This window comes from Lepidothrix coronata, unplaced genomic scaffold, assembly GCF_001604755.1.
Source record: "Lepidothrix coronata isolate B3197 unplaced genomic scaffold, Lepidothrix_coronata-1.0 Scaffold233, whole genome shotgun sequence".
NCBI classification, from domain to species: domain Eukaryota; kingdom Metazoa; phylum Chordata; class Aves; order Passeriformes; family Pipridae; genus Lepidothrix; species Lepidothrix coronata.
Window position 1 is genome coordinate 270,477 of NW_016690413.1, and position 25,935 is coordinate 296,411.

The 25,935-nt window shown below is 60.5% G+C and overlaps 4 protein-coding genes across 5 annotated transcripts; all 4 read left to right on the top strand.

Annotated features, from left to right (window-relative positions):
- The first annotated feature begins 6 nt into the window (after positions 1-6).
- MADCAM1 (mucosal vascular addressin cell adhesion molecule 1) lies at positions 7-2,601 on the top strand. Its single transcript, XM_017834322.1, has 5 exons — positions 7-249; positions 481-747; positions 869-1,183; positions 1,446-1,973; positions 2,131-2,601. The coding sequence occupies exons 1-5, from the start codon at positions 198-200 to the stop codon at positions 2,253-2,255; spliced, it is 1,287 nt and encodes a 428-aa protein (XP_017689811.1). The 5' UTR covers positions 7-197; the 3' UTR covers positions 2,256-2,601.
- A 356-nt stretch (positions 2,602-2,957) lies between these two features.
- On the top strand, positions 2,958-4,191 carry TPGS1 (tubulin polyglutamylase complex subunit 1). Its single transcript, XM_017834404.1, has 3 exons — positions 2,958-3,025; positions 3,071-3,283; positions 3,361-4,191. Exons 1-3 carry the CDS (start codon positions 2,958-2,960, stop codon positions 3,887-3,889), a joined length of 810 nt encoding a protein of 269 aa, XP_017689893.1. The 3' UTR covers positions 3,890-4,191.
- Positions 4,192-5,117: 926 nt separating this feature from the next.
- CDC34 (cell division cycle 34) lies at positions 5,118-10,080 on the top strand. Its single transcript, XM_017834498.1, has 5 exons — positions 5,118-5,316; positions 7,849-7,935; positions 8,481-8,578; positions 8,947-9,081; positions 9,196-10,080. The coding sequence occupies exons 1-5, from the start codon at positions 5,140-5,142 to the stop codon at positions 9,404-9,406; spliced, it is 708 nt and encodes a 235-aa protein (XP_017689987.1). The 5' UTR covers positions 5,118-5,139; the 3' UTR covers positions 9,407-10,080.
- A 2,410-nt stretch (positions 10,081-12,490) lies between these two features.
- On the top strand, positions 12,491-24,077 carry BSG (basigin (Ok blood group)). 2 transcript variants are annotated; one of them, XM_017834479.1, is made up of 9 exons: positions 13,459-13,484; positions 16,603-16,950; positions 18,493-18,649; positions 19,880-19,968; positions 20,402-20,529; positions 20,725-20,998; positions 22,660-22,684; positions 23,002-23,071; positions 23,279-24,077. In XM_017834479.1, exons 2-8 carry the CDS (start codon positions 16,848-16,850, stop codon positions 23,057-23,059), a joined length of 834 nt encoding a protein of 277 aa, XP_017689968.1. In that variant the 5' UTR covers positions 13,459-13,484; positions 16,603-16,847; the 3' UTR covers positions 23,060-23,071; positions 23,279-24,077. The 2 variants fall into 2 exon arrangements, with proteins under 2 accessions (XP_017689969.1, XP_017689968.1); XM_017834480.1 differs by lacking the exons at positions 13,459-13,484; positions 16,603-16,950 and adding an exon at positions 12,491-12,583.
- Positions 24,078-25,935: the final 1,858 nt, after the last annotated feature.

Here is a 25,935-nt window from a genome sequence, read left to right on the forward strand (position 1 = left end):
CCCTCTGGAAATACCCCTCAGGCTGGAAGTCGTGGGGGCCTCAGGACCGGTGCTCGTGGGGGTGGTTCCTACAGGGCTTAAGAAGGGCTGAGGATGGGACTGGCGGCCAGAAGGCAACAGCCCTGGCCAGCGGCACCCTCTCCCTGGAAGGAAGATAGAAAGGAAGGAAAACCACCCCTGCTGCTGCCCTGCAGGCAATGGAGCCGGCTCCTGTCCTCCTCCTCCTGAGCTCGCTGTGGGGCTGCAGCGGTGAGTGCCGTGGGGCCAGGAGCCACCCCTATCCCCCAACCCACTGCGCTGCCCGGCCTTGCTGCTGCTGCTCCCCTTGTTTTGCCCCTGGCACTGCAGCCCCGGGGCCTCCCCATCGCTGAGTCCCGACTGCCGCCGAGTCCCCCCTGTCGCTGCTGCAGCTTCCCGTCCTGGTGCTCAGGATTCTGGTGACTGTCCCCTTCCCTCACCCTGCGGTTTCCTCCTGCCCAGGGCGCCCCGCTGACAGGCTGGTGGTGACACCGCGGGAGCCGGTGGTGCCGTTTGGGGGCTCAACAGAACTGAACTGCTCCTTGGCCTGCGCAGGGGGCACGGTGGAGTGGAGGGGACTGGATACTGCCCTGGGGACTATCACCTCCTTCCCCACCCACAGCATCCTGCACATCAGCCAAGCCACTGTGGCCACGGAGGGCATGAAGATCTGCCAGGGCAGCTGCCACGGGCGGCACTACCAGCAAACCGTTGAACTGAAGGTCTATGGTAAGTGCTCCCCAGCCCGTCCCTCGCCACCTTCTGGCGCAGCCCTGGATCCCCGAGGCAGCCTCCTCCCTCCTGGGCTCTGCTGCCAAAAATCACCCTTAGCTCTGCCCCTTCTCTGCAGCCCTCCCAGACACACTGCAGCTGGAGGCAGTGCCTCACACCCTGTGCCCGGGGCACCCCGCCAGACTGCGCTGCTCGGCCGCGCGCGTGCACCCCGTCACCGGGCTGGCCCTCACCTGGTACCGGGGGCACCAGGCTCTGGAGAACACAGACTTCGATGCCTCAGAGACCGATGAGGACCTGTATGACATTGTGTCCACCCTGCCTGTGGGTGGGACAGAGGTGGCAGAAGGGGTGGAGTTCAGGTGCGAGGTGACGCTGCGCGTGGGACAGGAGACCTTCACCCGGGTGGCATCTGTGGTGGCGAGTGCTGGGGGTGAGTGCCAGGAGGGGCTGGGGACCACGGCCCGCATGTGTTCCATCTGCTGGAGCCAACCTCCACTGCCCTGCGCTACTTGGAGTAGTGTTGCCAGAACAGGAGCAGCTCCTGCTTCTGCACCATTCCCGAATCTCCCATCCCCATCCCTGTCCCCATCCCTGCTGCCAGTGCCCATTTGCTCCCACTTGCTGTGCTCGGAGTGGAGGGTGATGGGGCTGCAGTGAGGGCACCTGTGACTGATGCTGCTGTGTGTTCACAGCCACCTCCATGAGGAGCCCCAGCACAGCTGGGCCTGTGACCACCACAGTGCTGCCCCCAGGGCCGAGTGTCCCCACACATGATCCCACCACAGCACGGGAACTTGATGCTGGGACCACTCTGGAGCTGGCTGCTGCCACCGAACCCTCCTCCACGGAGCTGGCTGTGACACGGGACTTTGTCACAGGCAGTCCCGTGGCTGCTGCCACACTCTCTGGCTCTGGCACGATGGGCCCAGGGCCATCTGTGGGTTCAGTGCCCGCCTGCAGCCTGCGGATCTGGTCGCTCCCCCCCACGGGGACACGGGGCAGGGCCCTGCGCATCGAGTGCCATGCACAGTGTGCCGGGAATGCCACGGTGCACTGGCTGCGGACCCCTGCCGCCCTCTCTCAGTACCGGGAGGAGGCCGTGGGTGGCAGCTCCGTGTTGTGGCTGGACCATGCTGAGCCCTGGCACCAGGGCCACTACCAGTGTGTCCTGCTCGGCCACCTCGCCCAGGGAGTCAGCCTGGAGCTGACGGTTGTGGATGGTGAGTGGTGGTCTGTGGCCCCTTGCCCTGCCCCCCCATCGCTTGGATGGGGTTGCAGCCCCTTGTACCGGTGCCACAATTGGTGCTGGGGGGTTTGCTCATCCCTTGGGGTTTTGCTGCCCTGGGCAGCTGTGGTTACAGCTCCGTGTGTCTGCAGGTTCGTTCAGCTCCAGCCCCGCCATTGCTGCAGGAGCAGCGGCCTCACTGCTGGGGTTCATCGTGACTGCCGTTGTGTCTCGTCGCCTGTGGAAACATTTCAGATCTCAGTGGGAGCTGTCCTAGGAGCGGGAGCAGCCCACGGATGCCCCCACCCCCCCAGCCGTGTCCCCTTGTCCGCTGCTGGCCTCTCCCGGCCCCTGGCCGGCCAGAAGAAGCAGCAGCAGGAGCTGTGCCTGCAGCCGCCGCGGGAAGCAGGGGCTGGAAGGGCGATGAGCAGCGGTGTCACAGGGACGGGGCCAGGGATGCTCCCGGGACTGGATCCCCGCGAGCTCGCACCGGACACTGGGCTGGTCCGACGCTCCCGGAACCTGCGATGGGCGGGAGCGCGACGGCCGCTCCTCTGCCACGACAGAGGGTCCGAGGGAGCCCCCGGGGGAGCGTGAGCTCGGCGGGCGGGGGGGGCGGTACTCCAATAAAGAGCTGTTTCTGTTCGAGCCCTGAGCAAGCGTCCTTTGAGCTGGGACTGTCCTGGTCCCGGTCCCGGCCTCAGTCCCGACCTCGCGGCCCCTCACCGGCCCCGGGTCACCGGCGGCGTCCGCCCGGTTGCCAAGGGCCGGGCACCTGCCCGGACTAGACATGGCGGCCGCGGCGCCCCCCGCGTTACCACTGACAGGGCAGCTCCCTTGCCCTTACTCATGATGGCGACCGCTGCGCGGCCTCGCCCAATGGCGGAGCGTTCGCGTTGCCTTCCTGCCCACCGATTGGCTGCCAGTGCGCAAGATGGCTGTGCGGAACCTTCCGGCCCGGGCGGAAGCGCGCTCCAAGATGGCGGCGTACGAGAAGCGGCGGGCGGCCGCCGCCCAGGGGCCGGCGGGAGGCAGCGGGCTGGCGGAGCCGGGGCGGGTGGCGCCGGGGGGCGGCGGGCTGGCGGAGGACAGCGCGGCGGACTTCCTGCTTCGAGCCGGCGTCACGGCCATGGTGCGCGAGGCGCTGCTGAAGGTGCTGGAGGCGCGGCCCGCCGAGCCCGTGTCCTTCCTGGCCGAGTACTTCGAGCGGCTGGTGCCGGCGGAGGCGGCGGCGGAGCCCCCGGGGCCGCCGCAGCGCCTGGCCCGGGCGCTGTGGTACGTGCGCCTGGCTCACCACTCGCACAGGTGCGGCGGGCGGCGGCGGGGGGCGGCGGGGGCGGGGGACGAGGTCGCCTCTCTGTGTCTGTGCCCTGTCGCGACAGGACGGCTTTCGACAGCAACGCCGGCGCGGCCTACGAGGTGCTGGGGTGCGGCGGGCGGCGGCGGGCGGCAGGCGTGGACGGGCGGCTCTACAGCGAGCTGCTGCGGCGCATCTGCCAGCGCGGGGCGGCCCCGGCCGAGGCGGCCGCCGCGCTGCTGCGCCGCGTCCGCTGCCGCGACCACGAGGCCGTCCCGTTCGACGTGTTCCGCTACGGCGTCCTCACCTGCTGCGTGCTGCTGGAGTTCGCGGCCAAGGCCGACGCGCTGTTCGCCGTGCTGGGCGGCGGCGGCTCCGCGGACTCCAGGCTGTGCCAGGCTGTGCTGCGGGCGCTGGAGGACGCGCTGGGCGCCGGGCACGGCCTGCGGCCTGGCCGCTACTTGGAGGCGGGCTCCCGGCTGGGCCCCGATGGGCTAGCCCTGGCCATGGATCGGGCGCTGCAGGAGAGGAAGCTCGGCTCATCCATGAGCAGGGAGGAGTTCCTGAGGAAAGCCACCGCGCTGTTCATTGCAAAGGTGAAGCCTGTGGAGTGATGTTGAGTGGGAGCGGCGCTGGCTGCGGCCGCTGTTGACCCCACTGAGCTGAACGGTGAGCATGGGGGGCTGGTCGGGCACTGGCTGGAGAGCCTGGGTTTGCCCGACAAGAGATTGCCCATTTCCATGCCCCTCCCCTGTTCCTGCTCAGCAGGAACTGTGCTCAGCAGCTCTGTGCCCCTGCTCACAGCACCTCGCCCAGCCATGGCTCCTCTGGCCCAGCCGCATTGGGAAGTCCCTTTCAGGTGTTGTCCAGAACTGGCACAAGGACTGTGACCTGCAGGGCAGCTCTGGGCAGTGAATCAAGCCAGAAGGAACGAAGCTGGGCCATGGCTGCATTGGGACAGCTCCATGAGCGTCATATCTAGACAAGACACATCCCCTTCCCCTGGGATGGGGTTTGCTTTGGCACCAGCTGTGTGTCAGGCCAGGGGTTATTTATTTGAACTTGTCTCTTTGTTATTTATACTGTGCAATTGCTGGTTTGCTGTAAGACATTAAATCTTTTTATTATTTTTTAGTGGCCAGTTTCTTACCACCTGGCAGCACAGGGCAGTCTCCATCCTTGGGGGCTGGTGTGGCTGTGGAGCACCTGGAGTGCAAGGGCTGGTTGGAGAATCCCCACAGGCTTGGGATGTTGTATTGGGTGGGGGCAGGACCTGGGGCTGGCTCCTGACCCAAGCACAGGTGACAGGATGTGACACGAGGGGAGGTGTGAGCCACGGGCACTGGAGGGATCATTCTGCTGGGGCTGTGCCAGGAGCAGCCTCTGCTCCGGTTCCCTGGCAGAGCGGTGTAGTATCACACAGGGTGTGACACCCGCGGGCTGACAGGTGCAGTCACTGCTGAACGCTGACCTGGGGCTGCACGGTCGCACCGGGGCTGTCGGCCGGGCCGGGACCCGGTGTCCCAGGGAGCCCCGGGGCGGCGGACGATCGCTGAAGGGACCCCGGCACGTGCGCTGGGTTTGCTCGGTGGGCGGCCGGGAGCTCCAGCAGGGCCAGGAGCAGCGGGAGCCCCGGCACGGCCGCTCACCAGGAGCGCCGACAGCACCGGGCCCGGCCCCGCCCCGCCGCCATCCCGGCGCGAGCTCCGCCCCTGCCCCGCCCCCGCAGCGCGCTTTGATTGGCGAGCGGTGCCCGTAGGGGCGGAGCTCCGGGCGGCCCCGCCTTCCGCCCCGCCGGCACAGCCCCCGCCGCCCCCCCGCGCCTCAGAGCGGCCCCCCCGGCCCGCCGAGCCCCGGCCCCGCCATGGCGCGGCCCCCCGTGCCCAGCTCGCAGAAGGCGCTGCTGCTGGAGCTGAAGGGGCTGCAGGAGGAGCCCGTGGAGGGGTTCCGGGTCACCCTGGTGGACGAGGGGGACCTGTACACCTGGGACGTGGCCATCTTCGGCCCCCCGGACACCCACTACGAGGGCGGGTACTTCAAGGTGAGCAGCCGGGGGGAGCGGGGGCTCGAGGGGGCGAAGGCAGAGCAGATGGTGTCGTGGGTTGTGCCGGGTGCCTTGGGAAAGGGTAAGGGGGTTCGGGAGCGGGGAGACCCTGTGAGGGTGTCTCGGGTGGGTGTGGGGGGGCATGACAGGGCTGCTCCCGGCCTTGAGGGGGTGCTGAGGGCCAGGGAGATCGGGGTCCTTTGCTGGACACCGCGGGGTCCCTGGGGTTGCGGGGTATTCTTGTGGGGAGGATGGGAGCTGGTGCGCAGGTGGCTGCTGCCAAACTAGGTGAGGGTCCCCTTCGTCGTGAGGGGCGTTTGGCCCCCCGGGGGCTCTGTGGGTGCCGGACTACAAGCTCTGGGTGGCTGATATTCCCTTTCCTGGAGGGGATCCAGGGCATCGCCACCAGACCGGAGGGAGAGACAAAGGTCCCTCGGGTGCAGGCACAGATGGCCCAGCCCCGGGGGGAGCTGAGAGCTGGGCAGAGAGTGTGTCTCGTGGTTTGGTTTGGAGTTTGAGGTGGGAGAAGGCGTTTTGTGGCCTGACAGCTCAGTCCCTCTCGGCAGGATGTGTGTGTGTTCTTCCCAGGTCTTGTGCAACCTGGGTGGCTGTTTTCTTCCTCTTTCTCATCCTCCCTCCTCCACCGAGCTCTTGTGTTTTCATCCTGTTGCTGTCAGGGTGGGGATGTGCGGGGTGAGTCACCCAGGGTCAGCTGTGTTTGTTTTCCTGGGCATGCATAGCTGATGCTTCAGAGCCAGGTTTTATCTCTTCGCTGAAATTGGCATAAGACCCTCTGAACTCTCAGCTTTTAGCCACTCGTGCTCCTGTTGTGTGCCTGAGAGCTTCTCCAGAGTCGGCACCAAAGGTGCTGGTGAGACTCTGCATAAGAGGAGAGCGAAGGGGCTGAATCTTCTCCAGCCTGTTAGTGCATGGCAGAGCGGGGTTATTGCTGTCCCAGCCCCCTTTGCCTCTGTGGGTTTTGTTCTTATCCCCTCTGACACAACAAAGGGGATTATTCTGCGACGTTCAGCTGTTTGGCTGGAGCCCAGCGCAGGGCTGAGTGTCCCCGTGTGCGTGTGCACTGCCCTGGGCTGCCCAAACTCCACACACAGAACGTGGCCCCCGCTGCGTTTTTCCCCCTTTCCACTTCTGTCTGCGCCGTGGAGCTCAGGGACAAACGGCCAGCCTGGGAGACGAGGCAGGAACACGTATGGGGACAGACCCGCTGCTGTCGGGGTTGCCTGTGCTGGGGCCGGATCCTGGAAGGGCGGGAGGGTGGGGGGCTGGAGCCCAGGATGGGTCAGGGTGATCAGGGTGGCGAGGAGGGGGACAAGTGTCTCTGTCTCCTGCCCTGATCCATGAGCAGCCGTGAGCTGTTGTCCAGGCTGTAGTTCCAGAAGCATCCAAAGAGTTGTCTGCAGTTACCTTGCTGAATGGGGCTCATTCCATGGGTAAAGAGCAATCCCGGGTCACTCCCCCACTGCTGGGCAGAACCAGAGTGGTTCACACTGTCCCTTCATGGATCTACTGTCCAAATTCTCTGGTACGTGAACTGAGGGAGCAAGAAACAATCAGGGAGTTGTTGTGTGTTTTAAACCTTCACAGTTTGTTTCTGGCCGTTGCCTGTTTTGGGAGCAGCAGCTGAGTCTCAATCTGGAAGTTTGTTCCCAGGGCCTGGAAACAGCCGAAAGCTGAATCAGTCTCTGGGACGTTGCCACGCAGGGAGGAGCTGCCTCCGTCCTCTCGGACGCCTGGTGCTGGCAGCAGCTCTGGGGGCCATGGGGACGTTGCTCTAAGTCCCTGTGCCACCTCAGGCTTCACCTCCTCACTCAGGGGTGGACAGTGAGGCTGTGTTTGCCTGGCCTCAGCCCCTGGGGTTCGCTGGCTGCGGGAGGAGCCCTCGGTGGCTGCCGGAGCCCTGGGCTGCAGCCTGAACTTCACGTGCTTTTATTTTTAGCCCCCGAGCTTCGCGCTGCAGCCAGTTTGGACTTGGTCTCTTTTCAGCAGTGACAGGCTATTTTTAGACATTTGATGTGTTAATCAGAGCACAAAACACCTGATGCTTCCTTCCCCTGAGCTCTGAAGGGTAAACAGCCTTTTCTCCGGTGGCACAGCTATGGCCACTGGACAGCAGCCCTGGGGGTTGGCTGGCTCCAGGTGCTGAGGCCGTGCTGGATCAGCACTGTGGGCTCCCACTGGTCCCTCCATGTTGGAGAGCACCAGGTTAGCGTGGGTGGGCCCTGCTGGAGAGGAGGGTATTGGGCAGAATGGTGGGGAAGGAGCTGACAACCCTCACAGCCCATTCACTTACCCCACTCTGTGTGGTGAGAGGGCACCTGCAGGGCCGGTGTCTGTCCTGCCCCTGGGGCTAGTGTCCTGCTTACGGAGCCAGCTGACATGGAGGCCAGCAGAAGCTCATCTGGGCTTGGCAGAGGTTCCTTTTTCCCAGAGCTGTCAGGAGCTTTGTGGTTTCCGTCCCTTCCTTCTCACAAGCTGGTCTCCTCATGTCTCCTTATTGTTTCCTTGCAGGCTCGTCTCCGATTTCCCATCGACTACCCCTACTCTCCTCCTGCCTTCAGGTTCTTAACCAAAATGTGGCACCCCAATATCTATGAGGTAGGTCCCCCGGGACAGCGAGGAAAGTCTTGGACAGGCAGTGGACATGTGTGCATCTATTGCAATGACACTGGATGCAAGTGCCAGCCTTTGTCTGGCACTGGACACTCAGTGCCTTTGGCAATGACTGCCTGGCACTGGGAATGCCACTAATGAGCTCACGACAGCCGTTTGCTGTCCCAGCGCAGGTTCCAGGCCAGCCAGGCTTCCCAGGCCCGACAGCTCCCACGCTCAGCCCGTGGGGATGTCGTGCCTGTGCCACGAGTGGCTGCAGGGCGAGCAACGTGCCAGGCCCCGGGGCCCTGGGCACAGGGGGTGCAGGAGGGCTGTGCTGGGTACACGGAGTGTTCAGCAGCCTGACCCGTGTGGTGCTGGCAGCCCAAGGCCTGGGGCTGTGGCAACAACTCTGGTGCCCCTTCCTTGGGACTGAAGGAACAGCTGGGATTGCTTCACGTGGCTTCAGCCGAAGGGAAGAGTGAGGAGCTGCTACTGAAGGGTGCTTGGGGCATCAGCTCCTGAGGGTTCTGTTTCTCCTGTGCTTTCAGACTGGTGATGTCTGCATCTCCATCCTCCACCCACCCGTGGACGACCCGCAGAGTGGGGAGCTGCCATCGGAGCGCTGGAACCCCACCCAGAACGTGCGGTGAGGGCTGCGGGTGGGGGGCTCAGCTGAGGGCAGGGGTGGGACGGTGGGAGGATGGGGACGGCCTTCTGCTCCCAAAGCCTGAAGGAGATTCCAGGGGGCTGTTGGAGGCACTTGGGCTGTGGGCTTTGCTGAAGAACAGGCAGAGCTTGTGTGGGGTTGCATGTGAGCCCGACAGCCCATGTGCTGGTGTCCCCTGCCTGGCCTGCTCCTCCTCACTGGGACCTTCCCTTGCTGTGGGCAGCACAGGGCTCTCTCAGCCCATGGACTCAGTGGCATTGCTGGGACACGGGGCTGCTGGCACTGCTGGGGTGTGGGTGGCTGCTGACCCGCCTGGGCTCTGACCTGCCTGTGTTTATCGATGCCAGGACCATTCTCCTGAGTGTGATCTCACTGCTGAATGAGCCCAACACGTTTTCCCCAGCCAACGTGGACGCCTCTGTGATGTACCGCAAGTGGAAGGAGAGCAAAGGGAAGGACCGGGAGTACACGGACATCATCAGGTGTGTGCTGAGCCAGGCCTGGCAGTGCTGGCTGGGCTGGCATCCTGTGGGACACGGGATCTGGAGGGCTGCGGTGCAGAGCTCTGTCCTCACCCCTCACTTCTGGCCCTCCAGGAAGCAAGTGCTGGGCACCAAACTGGATGCTGAGCGGGATGGTGTGAAAGTCCCCACCACGCTGGCAGAGTACTGTGTGAAGACCAAGGTTCCAGCCTCAGATGAGGGCTCAGACCTCTTCTATGATGACTATTATGAGGATGACGAGATGGAGGAGGAAGCAGAGAGCTGTTATGGTGATGAGGATGACTCTGGCAATGAGGAATCTTGATGGCCCTCTAGCATTGCAAAACTTACTATAAACTACTGAATTTTACCTCAACTAGAACAAGCGGGTTTGAATTTAGGATCTGTCAGCCCTGAAATTAACTCTCTACCTCGCAGGGAGACTGTTCTGCTGTTGCAAAGGAAATCACTGTCTTTGTAGGCAAAGCAAAAAGAAACCCCCTATTTTATGAACTTCAAAGGGGGGGAAGGGGGAAGCTGTGTTTGGGTGTTCACAAAGCCACAGAAACTGGGGCACTGGTGTCTCTAGCTGAGGAGTGACAGCCAGAGCTGATGTTGGCTGCCCCTTGTTTGGGCATGTTCAGCTCCTCTTCAGCCCTGTGGGGGAGGAGTGGTTTGGGGGGCTTGTGGTGGCAGTGAGTGGTTGCTTTTGGGGGGGCAGCATGTGAGCGTTGTGTGATTTTCAACACCTTCTGGGGCTCACCCTGCAGCCCTCTGGGCTGTCCCTGTGGGACCTTCCTGCCTCCCCTGCCTGTGATGCCAGAGCTGTGTTCGTAGGGCACCAGGCAGTTTCTGCCCGGCAGCTGCCAGCACTGGGGGCACGGGGGTGGTCTGTTTGTAGTTTTTGACTAGCTGGGAGGGACAGGGTCATGCTGAGTCTTTCTGCTTCTGTTTTTTTGGAAACTATTTAATAAAGTTCTTCTAGGGAAGGCTGTGGTACATCGGCGAGACTCTGCCTGGTCTGTTCCAGGGGTTTCCATGCCAGACGTGGACCAGCTCCTGCCCTTCAGCCCCCGCATGGAGCTGTGGCAGGATGGGCTGGCTGCTCTCCCAGGGCTCAGGGCAGCGTGGGTCTCACAGCAACCCTCTTCCCACCTTGCAGAGGAGGCAGGAGCATCTGGGCAGGGTTGCCTCTGGCCTGGAGAGCATCTTTGCCCTTCCCAGGGAGGGGAGGGTGCAGCGTTAGGTGCCTCTGCCCTAGACCTGCGGCCAACACATGGTCTCTTGGCCTGGGCCAAACCCTCCAGTGCTGCACTGGGAAGGTGCTTCCCTTCCTGCTCCTCTGCAGACAGCAGACCTGCCCGGGCAGTGCCCAGCTGTGCTGAGCGGCGGCTGATGGGTGCACAGTGGGTGCCTGGGGCCCTCTCAGCTCCTCTGATCCGGGTTGGGTGTGTCCTGAGCCCACAGACTGAGAGGGGCTGGGATATGTGAGCTCCCAGCCCGCCCCACTCCAGCCTGGGGCACTGCCGCTGCCTTCTCCCGCTGGGATGGGGTGAGCAGCCCTGCTGCCAGCGCCTTGGGGCTAGGGCAGGGATGAGGCCCTGGCAAACCGCCTGCCTGAGGCTCCTGCCCCCCCAGCACAAAGCTCATCAGAGGGGTAATGAGCAAAACTTCCCCCCGGCTGGAGTCGTGCAAATGGGATCAGGGCTTGAGTGACACCTGCAACTGCACGTGGAGAGGGCATGTGCTTTGTTGCCTTAGGAAATGAGGCTAAAAGGTGAATAGGATTATTGTCGCTTTATTCAGGCCTGGCAAACGGCTTCCAAGGTCAACCAGCCGGCATGGAGCAGCAGCCCTGGCTGCCCCCCCTTCACAGCCAGCTCCCCCCTCCTTTTCTGGAGGGCTTCTCTGGGCACCTCCAGTAGCCTCCCCCACCCACAGGGGTACGAATTACTGTGCCCAAGTGCCCTCTGCCTTTGCTGGCTCCTTGCAGCTGGTTCCCTCCCTGCTGCCCTCGGGGTGATGCTCCGGCAGCACTGTGAGCTGCCCCCAGGGCCAGGGACCACCCCAGCCTTGGCCCTGCAGAACCTGCCCCTTGCTGTCTCCCTGGCAGGAAGGTCCTGGAGCTCCATGCAGCTTCTCTCCCCCTCCCTGGGAGTTCCCAACAGTGCTGGACACTGGAGGCTGCCCAGATCAGGACCAGCTCCTCAGGCTGAGGGTGCCGTGGGCTCCACATTCTGCCTGATTTTTGCACCAGGGGAGCCCCATCTGCCAAATGCCCCCAGTGCAGGGGGGGCAGAACGTGCTGGGAGCAGACGTGGGCAAGAAATGCTCTGGGAGGATTCAGGAGTTTACAGGAGCAGGCAGATCCCCGTGGAGAGCACGGTGGGGACTGGCGCCAATGGCCCCATTGTTTTGGCTTTTCCTGCCCCCCTTGCCCCGCACCCCCCGGCCAGAGTGCTCCACCCTGCTCCCACTGCTGGTTCAGCCAAGAGTTGGCTCCCAGGATGTAGAAGAGCTGGGGGGAGACCTGGGGACAGAGCTGCTGTCCTGCAGAGGCCTCTGCATTGGCTGCCTTGGGCCATGTTGGTTATTGCTCGCCCTGGCCCCTCGGCGTTACCAGGCAGCTCTGGCTGGGCTGGCACCGGCAACCCCCGGCCCCCCGGCATGCACTGCCCGGCTGAGATCCCGGGGCCAGGCGTGTTCCCTGGGTACCCTAGACCCGGGGCCGTGGGCGCTGTGCCGAGGCCCGGAGGGGGCTGTGGGGCAGGGCCTCGCGCAGCCGCTCCGGTTTGTCCTGGCACCGGCCCCGCCGTGTCCGCAGGATCCATTGTCTCCCCTGAGCATCCCGCGCCGAGGAAGCGCTGCCCGGTTCCCTTCCCACACATCCCGCTGTGCGGGGGGCCCGCGGGCGGCCCTGGCTCACCCCGTGAGCCTTCCGTGAACTCCCGCGTGCCTTCGGCACAGCCGCGGCGGCTCCCGGCGCTGCCCCGGGACTCCGCGGGCCCGAGCACGCGCTGGCTCCCGCACGCCTCTGCCCACGGTGCGCCCCGAGGGGCTCCATGGCCTGGGGGGGCCGTGCCCGGTGTGTCCGGGGGCTCAGCAGGGACGGGCATGTGTTTGAGCCCCCCCGTCCCCAGGGCAGCACCGGGACCTCTCCCGGGGCCATCGGCACCCGCGGGGGCGTGGCCGCGGCGGGACCGGCCCGAACCGGCTCTGCGCGCGGGGGGCGGGGGCGCTCCCTGCACTCTTCCCTCTGATTGGCTGCGCCGGGGCGGGAGGGCGTGGCCAGCCCAGAGCTGCGCTGCGCTATTGGCGGTCGTACTGGTCAGGGGGCGGGCCCGGCGCGGGCTCCGCCCCACGTGCTTGCGCCGGCCGCGCTTATAGCGCGCGCGCGGCGCGGCGGGCACGCGTGCGGAGATGGCGGCGGGCGCGGCGGGATCGCGCGCGCTCCTGGCGCTACTTGTCGTGGGCGCGATGGCCGCGGGCGCCGCGGGGACAAGTAAGGACCGAACCGGGCCGAGCCGGGGCCGCGATGGGCCGGGGCGGGAAGGGCCGGGGCGGCTCCGGGGCGGCTCCGGGGCGAGTTCTCCGCCGGGCGGGGCGGGGGGCTCCGCGGGGGGCCCTGCGAGGAGTTGGGCTCGGCGCGATTCCGAAGGGTCCCGCGGTATCCCGGCCCCGCGGGCGAGCTCCGGGCCGGGCCCGGCAGCGGCGGGCGCGGGGGGAGGAGCGGCGGCGCGGGCGCCTGCGGCGGGGCACGTCCGCGGCGGGCGGGGCCGCACCCGGGCAGCGGGGGCGCCCCGGGGGCTCGGGGCGGGCCGGGGGCGGCCGGGCCGGGCGGTCCCGGGGCTCGGGCTCCCCCGCGCACCGCGTGCTCGCCGCTCTCCATGGCCGGGGGAAGGGGGGGTCCGCTGGCGCTCCCGGCCGCGCGGGGCTGTTTTCTCCTTAGGAAAACCGAGGAATTCTGTTCCCCGCAGCCGCTTCTCCGGTTTCTCGGCTTTAAACCCTAAGGGTGTCCCCGATAATCCCCGGCGCCGAGCAGAGGCTCCGGCGGCCCCACGGTGGGTGATTAAAGCACGTCCCGCAGGGAGGAGCCGGGTCTGCCCCGTGCTGGGGCTTCACCTTTCACGTTCTCAGATTTTGGAGGAGTCCATGGCAAACTGAGCCGGTGGCCATGGCAAACCCAGCCGTGGTCTGCCCGCAGGACTCCGCAGCTTCTGGATCAGTCCGCGTGCAAGGGGTGCTGATGGAAGAGGCTCAGTTTGATCGCCAGGGGCGGACCGCTGGTCCTGGCTGTTTAGAGCGTCTGGTACCTGTAGGCAGTTTGTGGTACCAGGCTAATTTCACCATAGTAGAACCAAAGACTGAAGGTGAAAGACTGGGAGGATTCCGGAAAAGCTGGGGTATGATAGAAGTGTCTGCTTAAAGTATTTCCTTGCTGCAGAGTTGCATTTTAATTCTTCGGGGCAGAGCCTCCTCCTAAACCTCACAGTTAAAGTTTCATAAACTCATCTGGAGCTACCCGGGTCTGCTGTATCCCACTCCCTCTGTGGCTCTGTTGGCCTCCTGCCAGGGGACTGGCACCAGTGGGACGTGGAGGAGGCAGTTTCTATCCTTGGTCTGAAAAGCCCCAGAAGGACGAGCTGCCCCGTCAGTTGTGTAACACCCGTGTCCTGCCCGGCCACCAGGCTCCTGGGCTTGGTGTGTAACAGTGCTGGTGCCTCGAGATAGCAGAGTGGGGGCTGGAAAGCGGGGGTTTGACCTCTCAGCAGTGTTTAGGTTTGTTTTTTACAGAGCAGACTGTGTGGCAGCTCACCCTGAGCGTAGGTTGGTGTGTGCCTGGACTCTGTGCCCTCAGGAGGAGGGCCCCTGACTTTGGCCTGGCTGTGTGAAGCTTAAGGGCAGGTTTTGTAGCTGTTAGTGAAAATGGCAAAAAGCGTCAGAGCCTCAGCTATCCCCTTCCCAAGCCAAGAAACAAAGGTCAGGCCAGGTGGGAGCACATACCCTGTGGGACAGTGGGGCTCTGGTCAGGCTGGTCTGCCCCAAGGGTGTCCAGGCTGTTTACACCCCGGGGACTGGAGAGGTTGTTTTCAGCTGGAAGGTGACTCTGGAGAACGTTATCTGTTCTCTCTGCCTTCCCTGCTGTTCTGCTGGATCAGATACTGCTGCTGTGCCTGGGAGGCGCCGGGGGAGGCTCCGGCTCAGCTCTGTGGGGAATGTCTGGCCTTTGGGAGCTGATTCCAGTCTGCAGCCTGGCACTCTCTGGAAAATGTGTGAGCGGCCCCGATCGATTCCAGTGGGTTGCTGCTGCCTGTGCTCCTGTGCCTTGGGCTCAGCAGGCGCTTTCCCCAGCCTGGAGAGCCTGGGACTGGGATTGCCTGCTCGGCTTTCTGGTGGGAACAGGGGGAACATTAATCTCATGGGATTGCAAATGGTACTCACTGTTGCTGCTACTTGCTCTGGAGTCTTTTAACCTGTCTGAACTGCACGAGGTACCCTGTAACTCAGAGCAAATAACCTTGCACAGCTTATTTTGTCAGAGTACAGTAATCACCTTGTAGCTGTAAAACCCTTGATCTTTACCAGCTCCTGCTTTAATTCAGGCTGCAGTTGGAATGGACAGGCTTGTACAAGTGCTGTGGGCAGTTCCAGGGCTTGTCAGAACAAGGAATCTTTGATCACAAGCCTGTGGTGTGAAAAGTCCCCCACGGCACACAGGTCATTGGTCCTGGGGGTGGAACCCAGAGTGTGAGAGAGCTGCTCACAGCTGATACCCCTGTCCTGTACATCTCTGGGGACCCCTGGACCTCCCACTTATTTAAAATCAGTCAGCCTTCTCCCAAGAGCATCTTGGCTGCATATGAGGGTCCTTTCTCTTTCAGGGATGCTTATTCTTCAAGACTTTCAAAGCTTTAGTATGTAAAGCTAATTTTTCCTTTGAGAAACGTGGAATTGATTTATTTAGGAGTCAATCTTTGCTTACAAACTGTCTTGTATTTTTCTTCAGTTTGAGCAAACTTAGGTTTGTGACACTGATTTGTTTCTACTCTCACAAAAACAGTCCTAGAATTTCCTGTTAAAACATTTTCAGGCGTACAAAAAACCCTCTCCCAAACCCACCTCCTCTGTGCTTGTACGTCACGGTGCATCAGTGGAGGGTTCTGTATGATCGTAAAGTGCTTTTAACTGAGTAAATTAATTCCTGGAAGGCTCTTGGTGTGCAGGGCCGCCCATTAGTGGAGGAAGGACGTGTGGAAAGCTGAGCTTCTTCCGAAACCTGGCTTAGGGTGAGTCACGTAGTGGCCTCGACCTGGGCCTGATGGCTTTTCCCGAAGCAGAGCCACTGAGCCTCCCTTCCTGCCCGCCCTGGGAAGGGCTCCCCGGGCTGTGGGTGCTGCCCTGTGCCTGCCCTGGAGCCTGAAGACATTTGGCAGCTTCGCTTCCCTCAGCACACGGACCGACCTTTGGACTGGCTGATTGCAGCGCTGAACCCCCTGGCCTCTGGCTGCAAGGGCAGAGTGAAAAATACCTGAATTCCAGCCTGCAGCTGCTGCCTGTGCCTCTGATCTGTTTATTGCTAGTTCAGTTCTGCAGGCTGGTCTTGCCTGAGATGAAAAGTCTGATTTCACTGTTTGTATGACAACAAATTTACATGTTTCCCCACCTGGCTCAGGATGTCTTGCAGACTGCAAGACCTTTCTCCTCCCCCAAAAAAGTTGTTACCTCAGTACTGTGCTTAGAAGTTCCTGCCAGGCACCTTGGTGAGCAGAGGGATGAAACAAAGCTGTGAGCAGGTGGAGGGTGGTGAGGGGCTGGTATGTGTGGCTGTGCACCAGGTCCCCCAGCCATGGCACAGCGAGGGGGGCCTGGGCCCCAGCCAGCTCCCAGTTATGGTCAGCCAGCCTTGGGGCTGTGCAGGGAGGGGGAATGGGCATGTTCCTCTCGGGGAGGGGGGCACGGGGAAGCACTTTTCCCATTTTACCCAAACTGACTTGGAGGGGCTCAGTCTGTGCTCTGGCGCTGCCGCCCTCTCTGCAGCAGGACACGTGTTGGGGTCCCACCACCTCGCTGCCCCCCAGCCTTTCGTGGTGACGTGACCTGTGCAGCACCTTGCCAGAGCACGGGCTGGGGACTGTGGAGGCTGCATAAGCCCTCACAGAAAAGTCTGGAACTGCAAGCGCTGGGGGCTGGGGAGCGTTGCAGCCCTTGGTCTGCCCCGGAGGCACGGCCGTCCCTCGCAGTGGGTGGGCGATGCTGTGGGTGTCCAGTTTGGATAGTGGCAAACACAGAGTGCTGTTTTGTCTGTGCTGGTTTTGCAGTGGAGCCGCAGGAGATACGAAGTGAACAGCCCTGTCTGAGCCAGGCAGAGTTCAGAGCGTGGAGGGAGGGAGGGCAGGTAGGGTGCGCTGATCTGGAGATGATGTGCAGCCTCTTCTCAGTCGCTGAGGATTATTTTTGCTTGTAGAAGGTGAATTCTTGCTTTGCACTAACACTTTGCACTAATACCTCTTCAACTCATAGCTGGTTTTATAAAGTCACCGCTGTCTCAAAAGAGACTGACTCAGGACAGCGTGGAGTTGTACTGCGAGGCGATTGGCAATCCCATCCCCGAGATCCAGTGGTGGTTTGAGGGGAACGATCCCAATGAGACCTATGCTCAGCTCTGGGATGGCGCACGGCAGGACCGTGTCAAAATCAACGCCACCTACAACCTGCACTCTACCAGTACCATCTACATCGCAAACCTCACGAGTGACGACTCAGGCATGTATGAGTGCCGGGCTAGCAACGATCCCGACCGCAACCACTTGTCGAAGAGCCCCAAAGTCAAGTGGATCCGTTCCCAGGCGAACGTTTTTGTCATCGAACGTGAGTGGCCACGTCGAGGCCTTGGCACTTGCTCGGACACTGGTGTCTTGAGTCTCCTGCCATGCTCACCCCTGCACCCGTGTCCTGTGGCTCCCAAAAGCTCCCCCACCCTCCCACCCCCCGCTGTAGAACTGAGAGACTCCCACCCTCTGTCGACTCCCCACCACCTGTGACTTGACCCGAAATGGCCCTGCTCAAAAAGGGTTGTGGCTTCCCAACCAATTCGCCCTCCGGCAATCCTGCGCCTTTTCCGGAGCCAAAGACCTGGAACCTGCCGCTTATCCCCGAGCGCCTTCGAGCCCTGGTGTGGCCGCAGAATTGAGCCTTGATTCTGCGGTCGACTCTGCCCTAACCACCACTGACCAGCGGCCCTTTCCTGCGGCTCCTACAGCTCCCGCTCCTCTCAGCAGCCCTGCTTTGAGCTCGCTTCTGTGCTGGTGACCCAGGCTGTGGGGAACAAAACCTGCTTTGAGGTCTAAGATGCAACCATTTTTGAAATGGCCGTGTCTGTGTGACACTGAGTGTGATGTCATTGCTTGTCCCGTGGACGTGGCCAGGTTCCCTCTCGCAGAGCGGGCGGGCGAACGCTGGAGTGCACAGACCGCTCTGAGCGATAGAAACCTGGGAGGGAGCTTAACATCCCGGTGAGGTCTTCCCATGAGTTAGATGGGCATAGCTCCCTTCTCAGCAGAAATGTGCTAGGAAATGCAGAACTCCAGCAGAACCTTCTTCCAGTGGAATTTGGATAGGAGGAAAAGCAAAGTGCCTGTCAACCCTGGCAAAAACTCTTCCTTCCAAGGGATGGAGGTTGGGTGGAAGGGTAGGGACCGTAGTGCCACCAGGGCTGTGTAATGGTGCTGCTGGTGGCAGCTGCCTTCTCGGACAGCCTCCTACGAGTAGAAATGCCTGAGTCATCTTATGTTGCATAATTTACTGCTGCCTGGCACATGGAGGCCCAGGGCCTTTCGGAGTCACGGCTCTGTGTTCTCCCTGGACTAATTCTGACTAAACCCTTTGGGTTGCCTCAGATGAAGCACATATTGTTGCCACACGGTCTGGTCTGCTGCCCCTTGCAACAGAGGGTCCTGACTGCCCTCTGTGTTACCTGGAGGTGTCTGAAGCTGCTCAGGTGGCAGGAGGTGTTGACACATGAGTGCTCTGGTGGCTCACAGCAGCAGAGAGCTCTGCTCTGCCCTTCAGAGTGACCTTTTCCATTGCTTATTGAGCACTGGGCTCTGCTGGGGCTGCACCCATGGTAGCAACAGTAGAGGCTCCAAGTGATGCAGGACACAGCAGAGGTCCTGCTTGTAGGGGAGCAGCTGCAGGGTCAGCGTTGCTGTCCCAGGTGCACTCAGGCCCAGTCACCTGGTGCTGGGGACTGTCTGCTGCTGGCACTGTCAGGGCTGGTAGGGAACTCTGTATGAAGGTAAGTGGAAGCTGGGATAGACGAGGAGCTGTGGGGTTTGTGTTGCAGGTTCTTGGGCCCCGTGTCAGCTCTGCAATACCCTGTGTTAACTTAAATCCAATTCTTTACGAATGCAGGTCCGGACATCAAGGCTCATGTCGCTGAGGATTCTGGCAAGCTGGTCCTCACCTGTAACATGTCTGGGCCATACTCCACCATCAAGGGCCACGAGTGGATGCATGGGGACAAGGTCCTGCAAGCGGACGAGACCGACAGTGCTTTCACCAGCTACACGTGAGTGTCGGGGCAAGGTCAGAACCTGAGCATGGGCATGTTTTTTCCCAGGGGCAGTTGCTGTTTGCTGTCAGCTGGACCCAGGGCTGAGTGCTTGTAGCCCTGCTGATGACAGGCCTTTGGGACTGTAGAGCATAGGATGAGCTGGACAGAGTTTTGGTAAGGCCCAACACTCTCCTTTTTGGGGAGGAGGGGACAAAAAGAAGGAGGAAGGGACGGTTTTATGCCACAAATATCCTCGCAGAGCAGTTCTGCTGTTCGTGTTTGTAAGCAGGTGTTCAACTGGGCTCTGGTTTGTCGGGCACAGCATGTTGGGCCTGGTCATTGTGCCAGAGCTGTTCCCCCAGAGCTTTGAAGTGAGAGGCTCCAGTGCATGTTGTCTCTCCTGGGGGCTTTTTGTGCCTTTCCAAAGTCCAGCTGTTCTCACAGGAGCTGGGTAGCTGCAGCGAGCCGTGGTCTGTGCTCAGTGTGGGAATACCAGCCTTGTTGTGGCAGTGCAGTGAGCTTTCCTTTCCGATTACAGTCAGGCCTGGCTGGCACTGACCCAGCAGCTGTGGAGGCATCATGTCCCTTTGTATGGCAGTGCCGACGTGCCTGTCTCCCCATAGCAACAGGGAGCTGAACAAGGATTAAAGTATTTATAACCCAGCCTCCCTCGCGTGACCTCAATTCCTCAGCTGAGTGGTTTTTGGAAGTGGGAAGCGCCGTGCACAGCAGAACTAACAAACAGCCCGTTGTCCCAGTGCAGCCACGGGACAAACTCTGTGGGCCCCTTCCCTCGAGTGGGTATTACTGAGCAGCAGAATGGGATGTTTGTTGCGGGGCTGCATAATCCACTAAATCTCATTGCAGCAGCTTTACAGGAAGGAGAACGGGAGAGTTCTCCCTGTGCTGGGATTGATCCAGAGTAGCCCAACCTGGATGATCTTTGCCCCTGCTTTGCCCTGTGTTTCAGTGGGCTGGAACAGTGATCTCTGACTTGACAGACCTGTGTCAGATGTGGTGCACGTGAAAGCCTCTTCTGGCATCCTCAGTGTGTGGGGAGGGGAGAGTGGAGAGTTGGGTTGCTGTAGGTACATGGTGCAGCATAAATACTCTTCTGGAAAGGGAGAAATTTGCTATAGAGGAGGTTGCTGATGCTTATGGATGTCTGATTCCATGGCTCTGGAGGTCGGTGTCTGTGGGTAAGTCAGTTGTGCTGGATGCTTACCTGAATCCTGTTTTTGGTAGAATCGAGGGGAAGATGGAGGAGCACTCTGGCATGTATGAGTGTGTCTACAAAACCAGCCCGGAGATAAGAGGACAAGTGAATATTTCAGGTAACTTCATGTGTTTGCTTCTGGGTCTGAGGAGGGGCATGGGGGAGCTGTCATCTCCTGAAAACTTTGCTGTGGTGTCTTTTCAGCTTCTTGAGGGGCTGCTCCCAGCCCTTACCTGGCTGCAGGGCTCTGTGTGCCGTGTTATCAGGCAATGCTGTGTCTGCAGGGTCTGCTCTTAGATCCTGCATTCCCGTGGGCATGTTCCCACAGGAAAACTGGGAGAAGGATAGTACCTGGTGGACAAATCTGTCTGAGCCTTTCTTGAAGCAGCTTGATTTGCTTTCCCCTCTGAAAATGCCAAAGTAGAGAGAGGAACAGCCTTACTGAGGTCAAGCTTTGGGGTAACTGCCTGATTTTGTGAGGTGTTGCAGAGAGCACAAATCTATGTGATTTCTGTAATGGGGTGTTTGAATTTCTTGTTCTCTTGCCGTAGTTGCCCCCCAGGTGACGGCATACAAGAAGTCTGAGCATGGCAACGAGGGGGACACAGGTGTGCTGACCTGCAAGAATCCCTCTTTCCCCCCTGTCACCACTTGGTCCTGGTACAAAAATGGTGAAAGTGTAAGTGCTGTGATTTGCTCCTTCTCCCCTTCTGCCAACCCTCCTGCCCAGCACAGAGGTGGGGGAACTTGTGCCATCAGAGTTGAGTCTTTCAAAGCTCAGTGCCCCGGGAAGGAGGATTTCTGTGGGGGTTGGACCGTGCACGGTCAGTCAGCGCTGCCCTCAGAGCTCTCTTATTCCTCCTCCTCCCTCCAGGACCTACAGAATGCCTCTGGGAGATACATCATCAAGTCCAGCGGCAACAAGACGGAGCTGCGCATCCTGAAACTGAACATCGAGGAGGACACGGGCGACTATCGCTGCAATGCCATCAATTCCTACGGCTCCGGGGATGCCACGGTGAACCTGCGCGTCCGCAGCCGCCTGGCAGCGCTCTGGCCTTTCCTGGGCATCGTGGCAGAAGTCCTTGTTCTTGTCACCATCATCTTCATCTATGAGAAGAGGAGGAAGCCAGATGAGGTTCTTGATGGTAGGAGGCGCCTGGGTTTAAATCTCTGGGGGGAGATCAAGTAACTTGTTGGGTGTCAAGATGGGCTCGCAGGGAACTCTGAGGTCCCCTTGTCAGAGGGGGTTGATTTGAGGGTGGGCGCTCGTGAAACAAGGGCAGTCTGTACTGTGCCACCTCAGACATGAAACTGCCTGTAACTGTGCTGTTTCTGGCAGTCCAGTAGTGAGATGGAGCAAGAGAGGATTCGGTGCAGGTCAGCCTGACCCTTTGCCTCACCAGTACCTCTGCTCTTTGCTTAGGTATTTCCTGTGTCTGCAGGGCTGGGTTTGCTTTGGCAGCTCCCAGTCTGGAGAGGGTGGTTTGTAAATAAGAGGTAGAGCTTTTGTGGTGCTGTAAAACTGTGGGACTATAAGTAGCTCAGCAAGACCAGGCTTAGCTTGTGTTCAGCTCAGAATGTTTTGGGTCATCAGATCAACACATCCTGGATCTCAAAGCCCGGTACTATCTTTAATCTTTTCTGGAAGCACCAGCTCCTCCCTTTCCTTATCGGTGAGGATCTGCATTGTGTCAGCTGGGTCGCCCTTATCTGATCCCGTTAACAATGCAGTGTGAATGCTCTGTATCCTTCCTGCCCCGGATACTGCTGGGCCCCTCAGCCCCCTGAGGAGAGGTGCAGCAGAGGGGCTAAGGCCTAATATCCGTCTTCTGACTGCAGGGCTTGGAATTCCACTCAAGGCAGTTTTACAAGCAGATGTTTTGCCCTCTGACACCCCTGGCTGGTGGAAGGCAGGTGTCCTCTTATGGAAGTTGTAGCTGCATCTTCCAAGTGGTTCTCTCTCCCCAAAAGTCCCTGTAGCTTTGCCCCTCCTTAGAGGAGGTGACAGTGAGGCCTGTCTGACCCAGTTCCTCCCAGTACTGGCTGAGAACTGAACGCTCCTGTCACCTGGGTTGGGATGGGGACAGTCCAGCCTGTGTTTGGTGTGATATTCTTGCTGGTGTTACCTGTCCACTCTTCCCTTCTCTGCTGCTGGGTGCCACCTCACATGGTAAGTAGAAGGTGTAGAAGCCACGTGTCTGCCTCTGTCCTCTCACCAGCTGTGAGCAGATCCTGGTGCCCAGGGCAGTCCCAGTGCCTGGACTGTGGGGCTTGGGGTCACTTGAGGGGAGCCAGGGCTGTAGAAGAGGCAATGGGGGGAGCAGAAGGAGATGTCTGGGAGCCTCCTGTTGGGAGGTGGCAGATTGCAGGGAGCTGGTGAAAGGCCTCAGGACTTGGCACGTGTTGGCAGAGGTGTTTCCTTAGCTGTGCTGCTCAGTGTAGCCAGAACGTGGTGTGCAGTGTTTGTTTTGATATCACAACATGTGGGAAGGGAAAAGGGCTTCCTGCCGCTGCTTAAAGCCCCTATTCCTGAAACATCCTGTTTGGTTTCCCCTTTACCTGCTGTGAGTGTGCTCAGATTTGGGAGCCATCCCAAGTCATGGAGCTGTGGGGGCGGGTGCAGATGGGTTGGGGCAGTGCTGCCATCTCACCAGAGGAGCTGTGGCTCTTTCCCATTTTTAAGTGGTGGTGGGAATGCTGCCTGGAACATAGTCCCCAGTGCTTTAAGAGGAGGCAGAGGTCACTTTGTACATGCTCTTCCCTGACGCTGTTTGTTCTTTCTTTCCTCGCTGTCCCGAATGTGCAGATGATGATGGAGGCTCTGCACCACTGTGAGTACCTTTCCTCTCCCTATTTAGCCAGATTTGTGCTGACAGATCTCATCCACCCAGGGAATCTGCTCTGAAGATAAAAACTGGCTGGTGTGGGGCAACACTCAGCGTGCTGGGTGGGAATATGTCTCCCCATGGCTCACTAAATGTCCCTGTGTGTAAACCACACGTACCTGGGGTGGCATCGGGGTCTGGCACTGCTCTGGGAACTGATCTCCTGCTGAGCTGCACCATCTGTTTGGACCTGAATTAGATGAGTGGGCCAGGGAGGGGGGCTTTCTGCTCTCCCTTTCCTCATGTCCATCCTTTCTTCCCAGGAAGAGCAATGCCACAAACCACAAGGACAAGAATGTCCGCCAGAGAAATGCAAACTAGGAGTGGGGCCAGGTGAGTGTCAGGCCTGAGGGCAGAGCCACACCTGGGGGCAAGAGCTGCAGTGTCTGTGTCTGCAGAGGGTCTCTGGGAGAAGCTGAAGCATCTGTGGAGCCAGAGGCTCTTCTGGCCCAGCGTGGGCTCCACCAGCTCCCTCTAGCACAGTGCAGCCCTACTGGTGCAACTGGATTATCTAACTGGCTTTTCTTTCTCTCTTGCCAGGTGACGTGTAGATGAAGAACTCGTCTGGACAATTTTGGTTTCTTCTATTTTTTTGGTAAAATAGCACCATGGAATATTCTAGTGCGTCCTTGAGATTCAGTTACTTCACTTTCTAAGGAAACTTAGAAGAATCTAACTTGTAGAATCTAAAATACACTTCTTTTTTTTAAAGAGCCATGGGAGGGTTTTTCTACCTGTAAATGTAAATCCCCTGTTCCCAATAGTCTAGGTCCCTGGCTGTCTCTGTCCTGGGTTTCTTTGTGTTGGTACAGAGTGGGGGGGTGGGAGCCACCTGTGTCCCACCTGCATGTGGGGGTGAGGGAGGAGCTGCTTTGGTGGCTGTCAGGAGGTGACACGATCTGACCAGAGGATTCAGGAGGGGAGTTCTGTGTTTTTCGCAGTGCATCACCTGGAGCAAGGCTGCACCTTTCCCTGGCAAAGGGCATGTTCATGGCCAGGCAGATTCCCAGTTAGCCCCTCCTGAGCTGTTCTTGGTTCCTCTGAAACAGGCAGCCAGGAGCAGTTAGAGCTGGACACTGGATAAATGATTGCTGTAACTTATTCCATGGGTGGTTCATGTCCCTGCCGTGGGGATGGGGCAGGGTGAGCTGGGGCTGGGGGTGGTTTGAGTTTTAACAGTGTGTGCTTGTGCTTGAGCCATCGCAGTGTGTGCGTGACATGGGGGCTTATGAGCAGATGAGTGCTCAGGGGAGTCTAACACCTTTACTGCTGGGTAGCATCAAACTGTTCCATCTGTTAACACTTCACAAATAAAAATGATTCCTCTCTCTTTTTTCCACCTCTGGACTCTGGTCTCTTCCCTCTGGGCTGCCTGACCCTCTGGCTGCAAAACAGGATGCTGTGTCTCAGTTTGGTGCCAGCTCTGGCTGCCTTCTAATTGCTGAGGATTTGCAGCTTGATGGGTGTAAAAGGCCTCCCTGGAGGGAGGGAGTGGCGCTCCCTGCTCTGCAGAGCCCCGAGGGGCACTGGGCACACTTACCTGTTTGGGACAGGTCTCGCTTTGCCCTGCTCTGCAGTTCCTCAGGCCTTGTGGCTGTGGGGTCAAGGATCAGCCTCAGTCTCCAGGAGCCCTCATAGGACATGCTACCTGTGTGTCTTGTGCTTCTCTAAGCAGGTTTTTTTCCTGCTCTTTTTGGGGCAGGAAAGTGAGCAAAAATGTGAAACCTCTGTGCACAGAGCAGGGCCTGGGGGAGAGGACTGAGGATGTGGTGGTGGGGGTCCCTTCTTGCTACCAGCCTTGAGCTCAGGAGGCTTTTTGCCAGCATTCCTGCCCCTGGAGTGAGGCAGTGAAGGCCATGGGCTGAAGGGAAGCTGCCATGTGCTCCCAGCTGGCCTAAGGTAACTGTGTGCTCTGCTCCTGGCAATTGACTGAACCATGGCCATGCTCTGTAGCCAGACACTTCTTCCTTTTAAGGGCCTGGGAAGGGTTAAGGGGAGAGTGTGGCTCTGATAGCTAAACTGTGCCCAGAGAACTGCTGGCAGCTTGGAGCTGTGGTAGCTGCATCCCTCCTGTCAGTGCTTCTGCCTCGCTGTGCCATCAGCTGGCCTTGGGCTGTGCGGGCAGCAGGGCTCTGCAGCCTGTAAGTGGGTTATGCAAGGCTTTCACAGCCGGCCTCATGCTATCCTGGTGAAAAATCAATGCATGGCTTAATTTTCCTTGATGAGGATTATGGGTCCTGCCTGACCCAGCTCTTGGCCGCAGCACAAAGAACCACTTGTGCCTTTTGTTTGACTGGGCAGGGACGGGGGACAACAGCCCTGGGAGCTGGGCAGGGGGTGGAATGGCATAGTGCTGCTCTCTGCTGGGCCTGTGGCAGCTGCCCCCGTGAGCCCAGGCACAGCCCTGCCATGGCCCAAGGACGGCCACGTGGAACCCTGCACGGGGATGGCACAAGCAGGCCTTGGCTGCAGTGCCCCTTTCTGTCCTGGGGAGAGAGTTGGTGCTCTGGGCACTGCGGGACCCCGCTCAGCCCGTGCCTCCTGACGCCTTGGCTCCAGCATCTCCAGCCTCCCGTTCAGGTTAAGCTGCAGCATCTGTCTCTCCTCTGGGCTGGGGGCAGCTGAGGAGCTGCACTGCTGTTCTCCGGGGATGGTTTGGAGAAATGGGCTGTTCTTGAAGGCAGCCGTGCCAAGCCCGGGGAGTGATGTTGCAGAATGGGGCCCCTGTGGCCCGCAGCGCAGCTTTTGGGGTGTCTCCGCCCGTGGGGTCCGTGCAGGGGCTGCAGCCGCCCCGCCCCGGGCACGGCGCTGGCTCGGCCGTGGCGGGGGACGCGGTGCCCGGTGCGGTTCTGTCCCGTGGCACCAGGTGGTGCCACCGCCGCGGCCTCGCTGCTCGCCCGGCTCCGCCACCCCACGGGTCCCTCCCAGAGCCGCGGCCCCAGGGCGGGGCGGCTCCGGTCCCGTGTCGGGCTGCTCGGGGGTGCTCGGAGCTCGCCCGGGCTCCTCGTCCGGCGTGCCTCGACGCCTCGCAGCCCGGGGGAGCCGCAGCGGGACAAGCACGTCCTGGAGCAGAGGGCAGGAGGTGCCGGTCCCTATGCCCTGTTCTCTGCGCCCGGGGCATCGGCCTCGTTGGCGGGTGTCCGCTGCGGTGGGGTCCAGCTGCGTCTGCTGGCCCTGTCCCGGGGTGTCAGACCGGG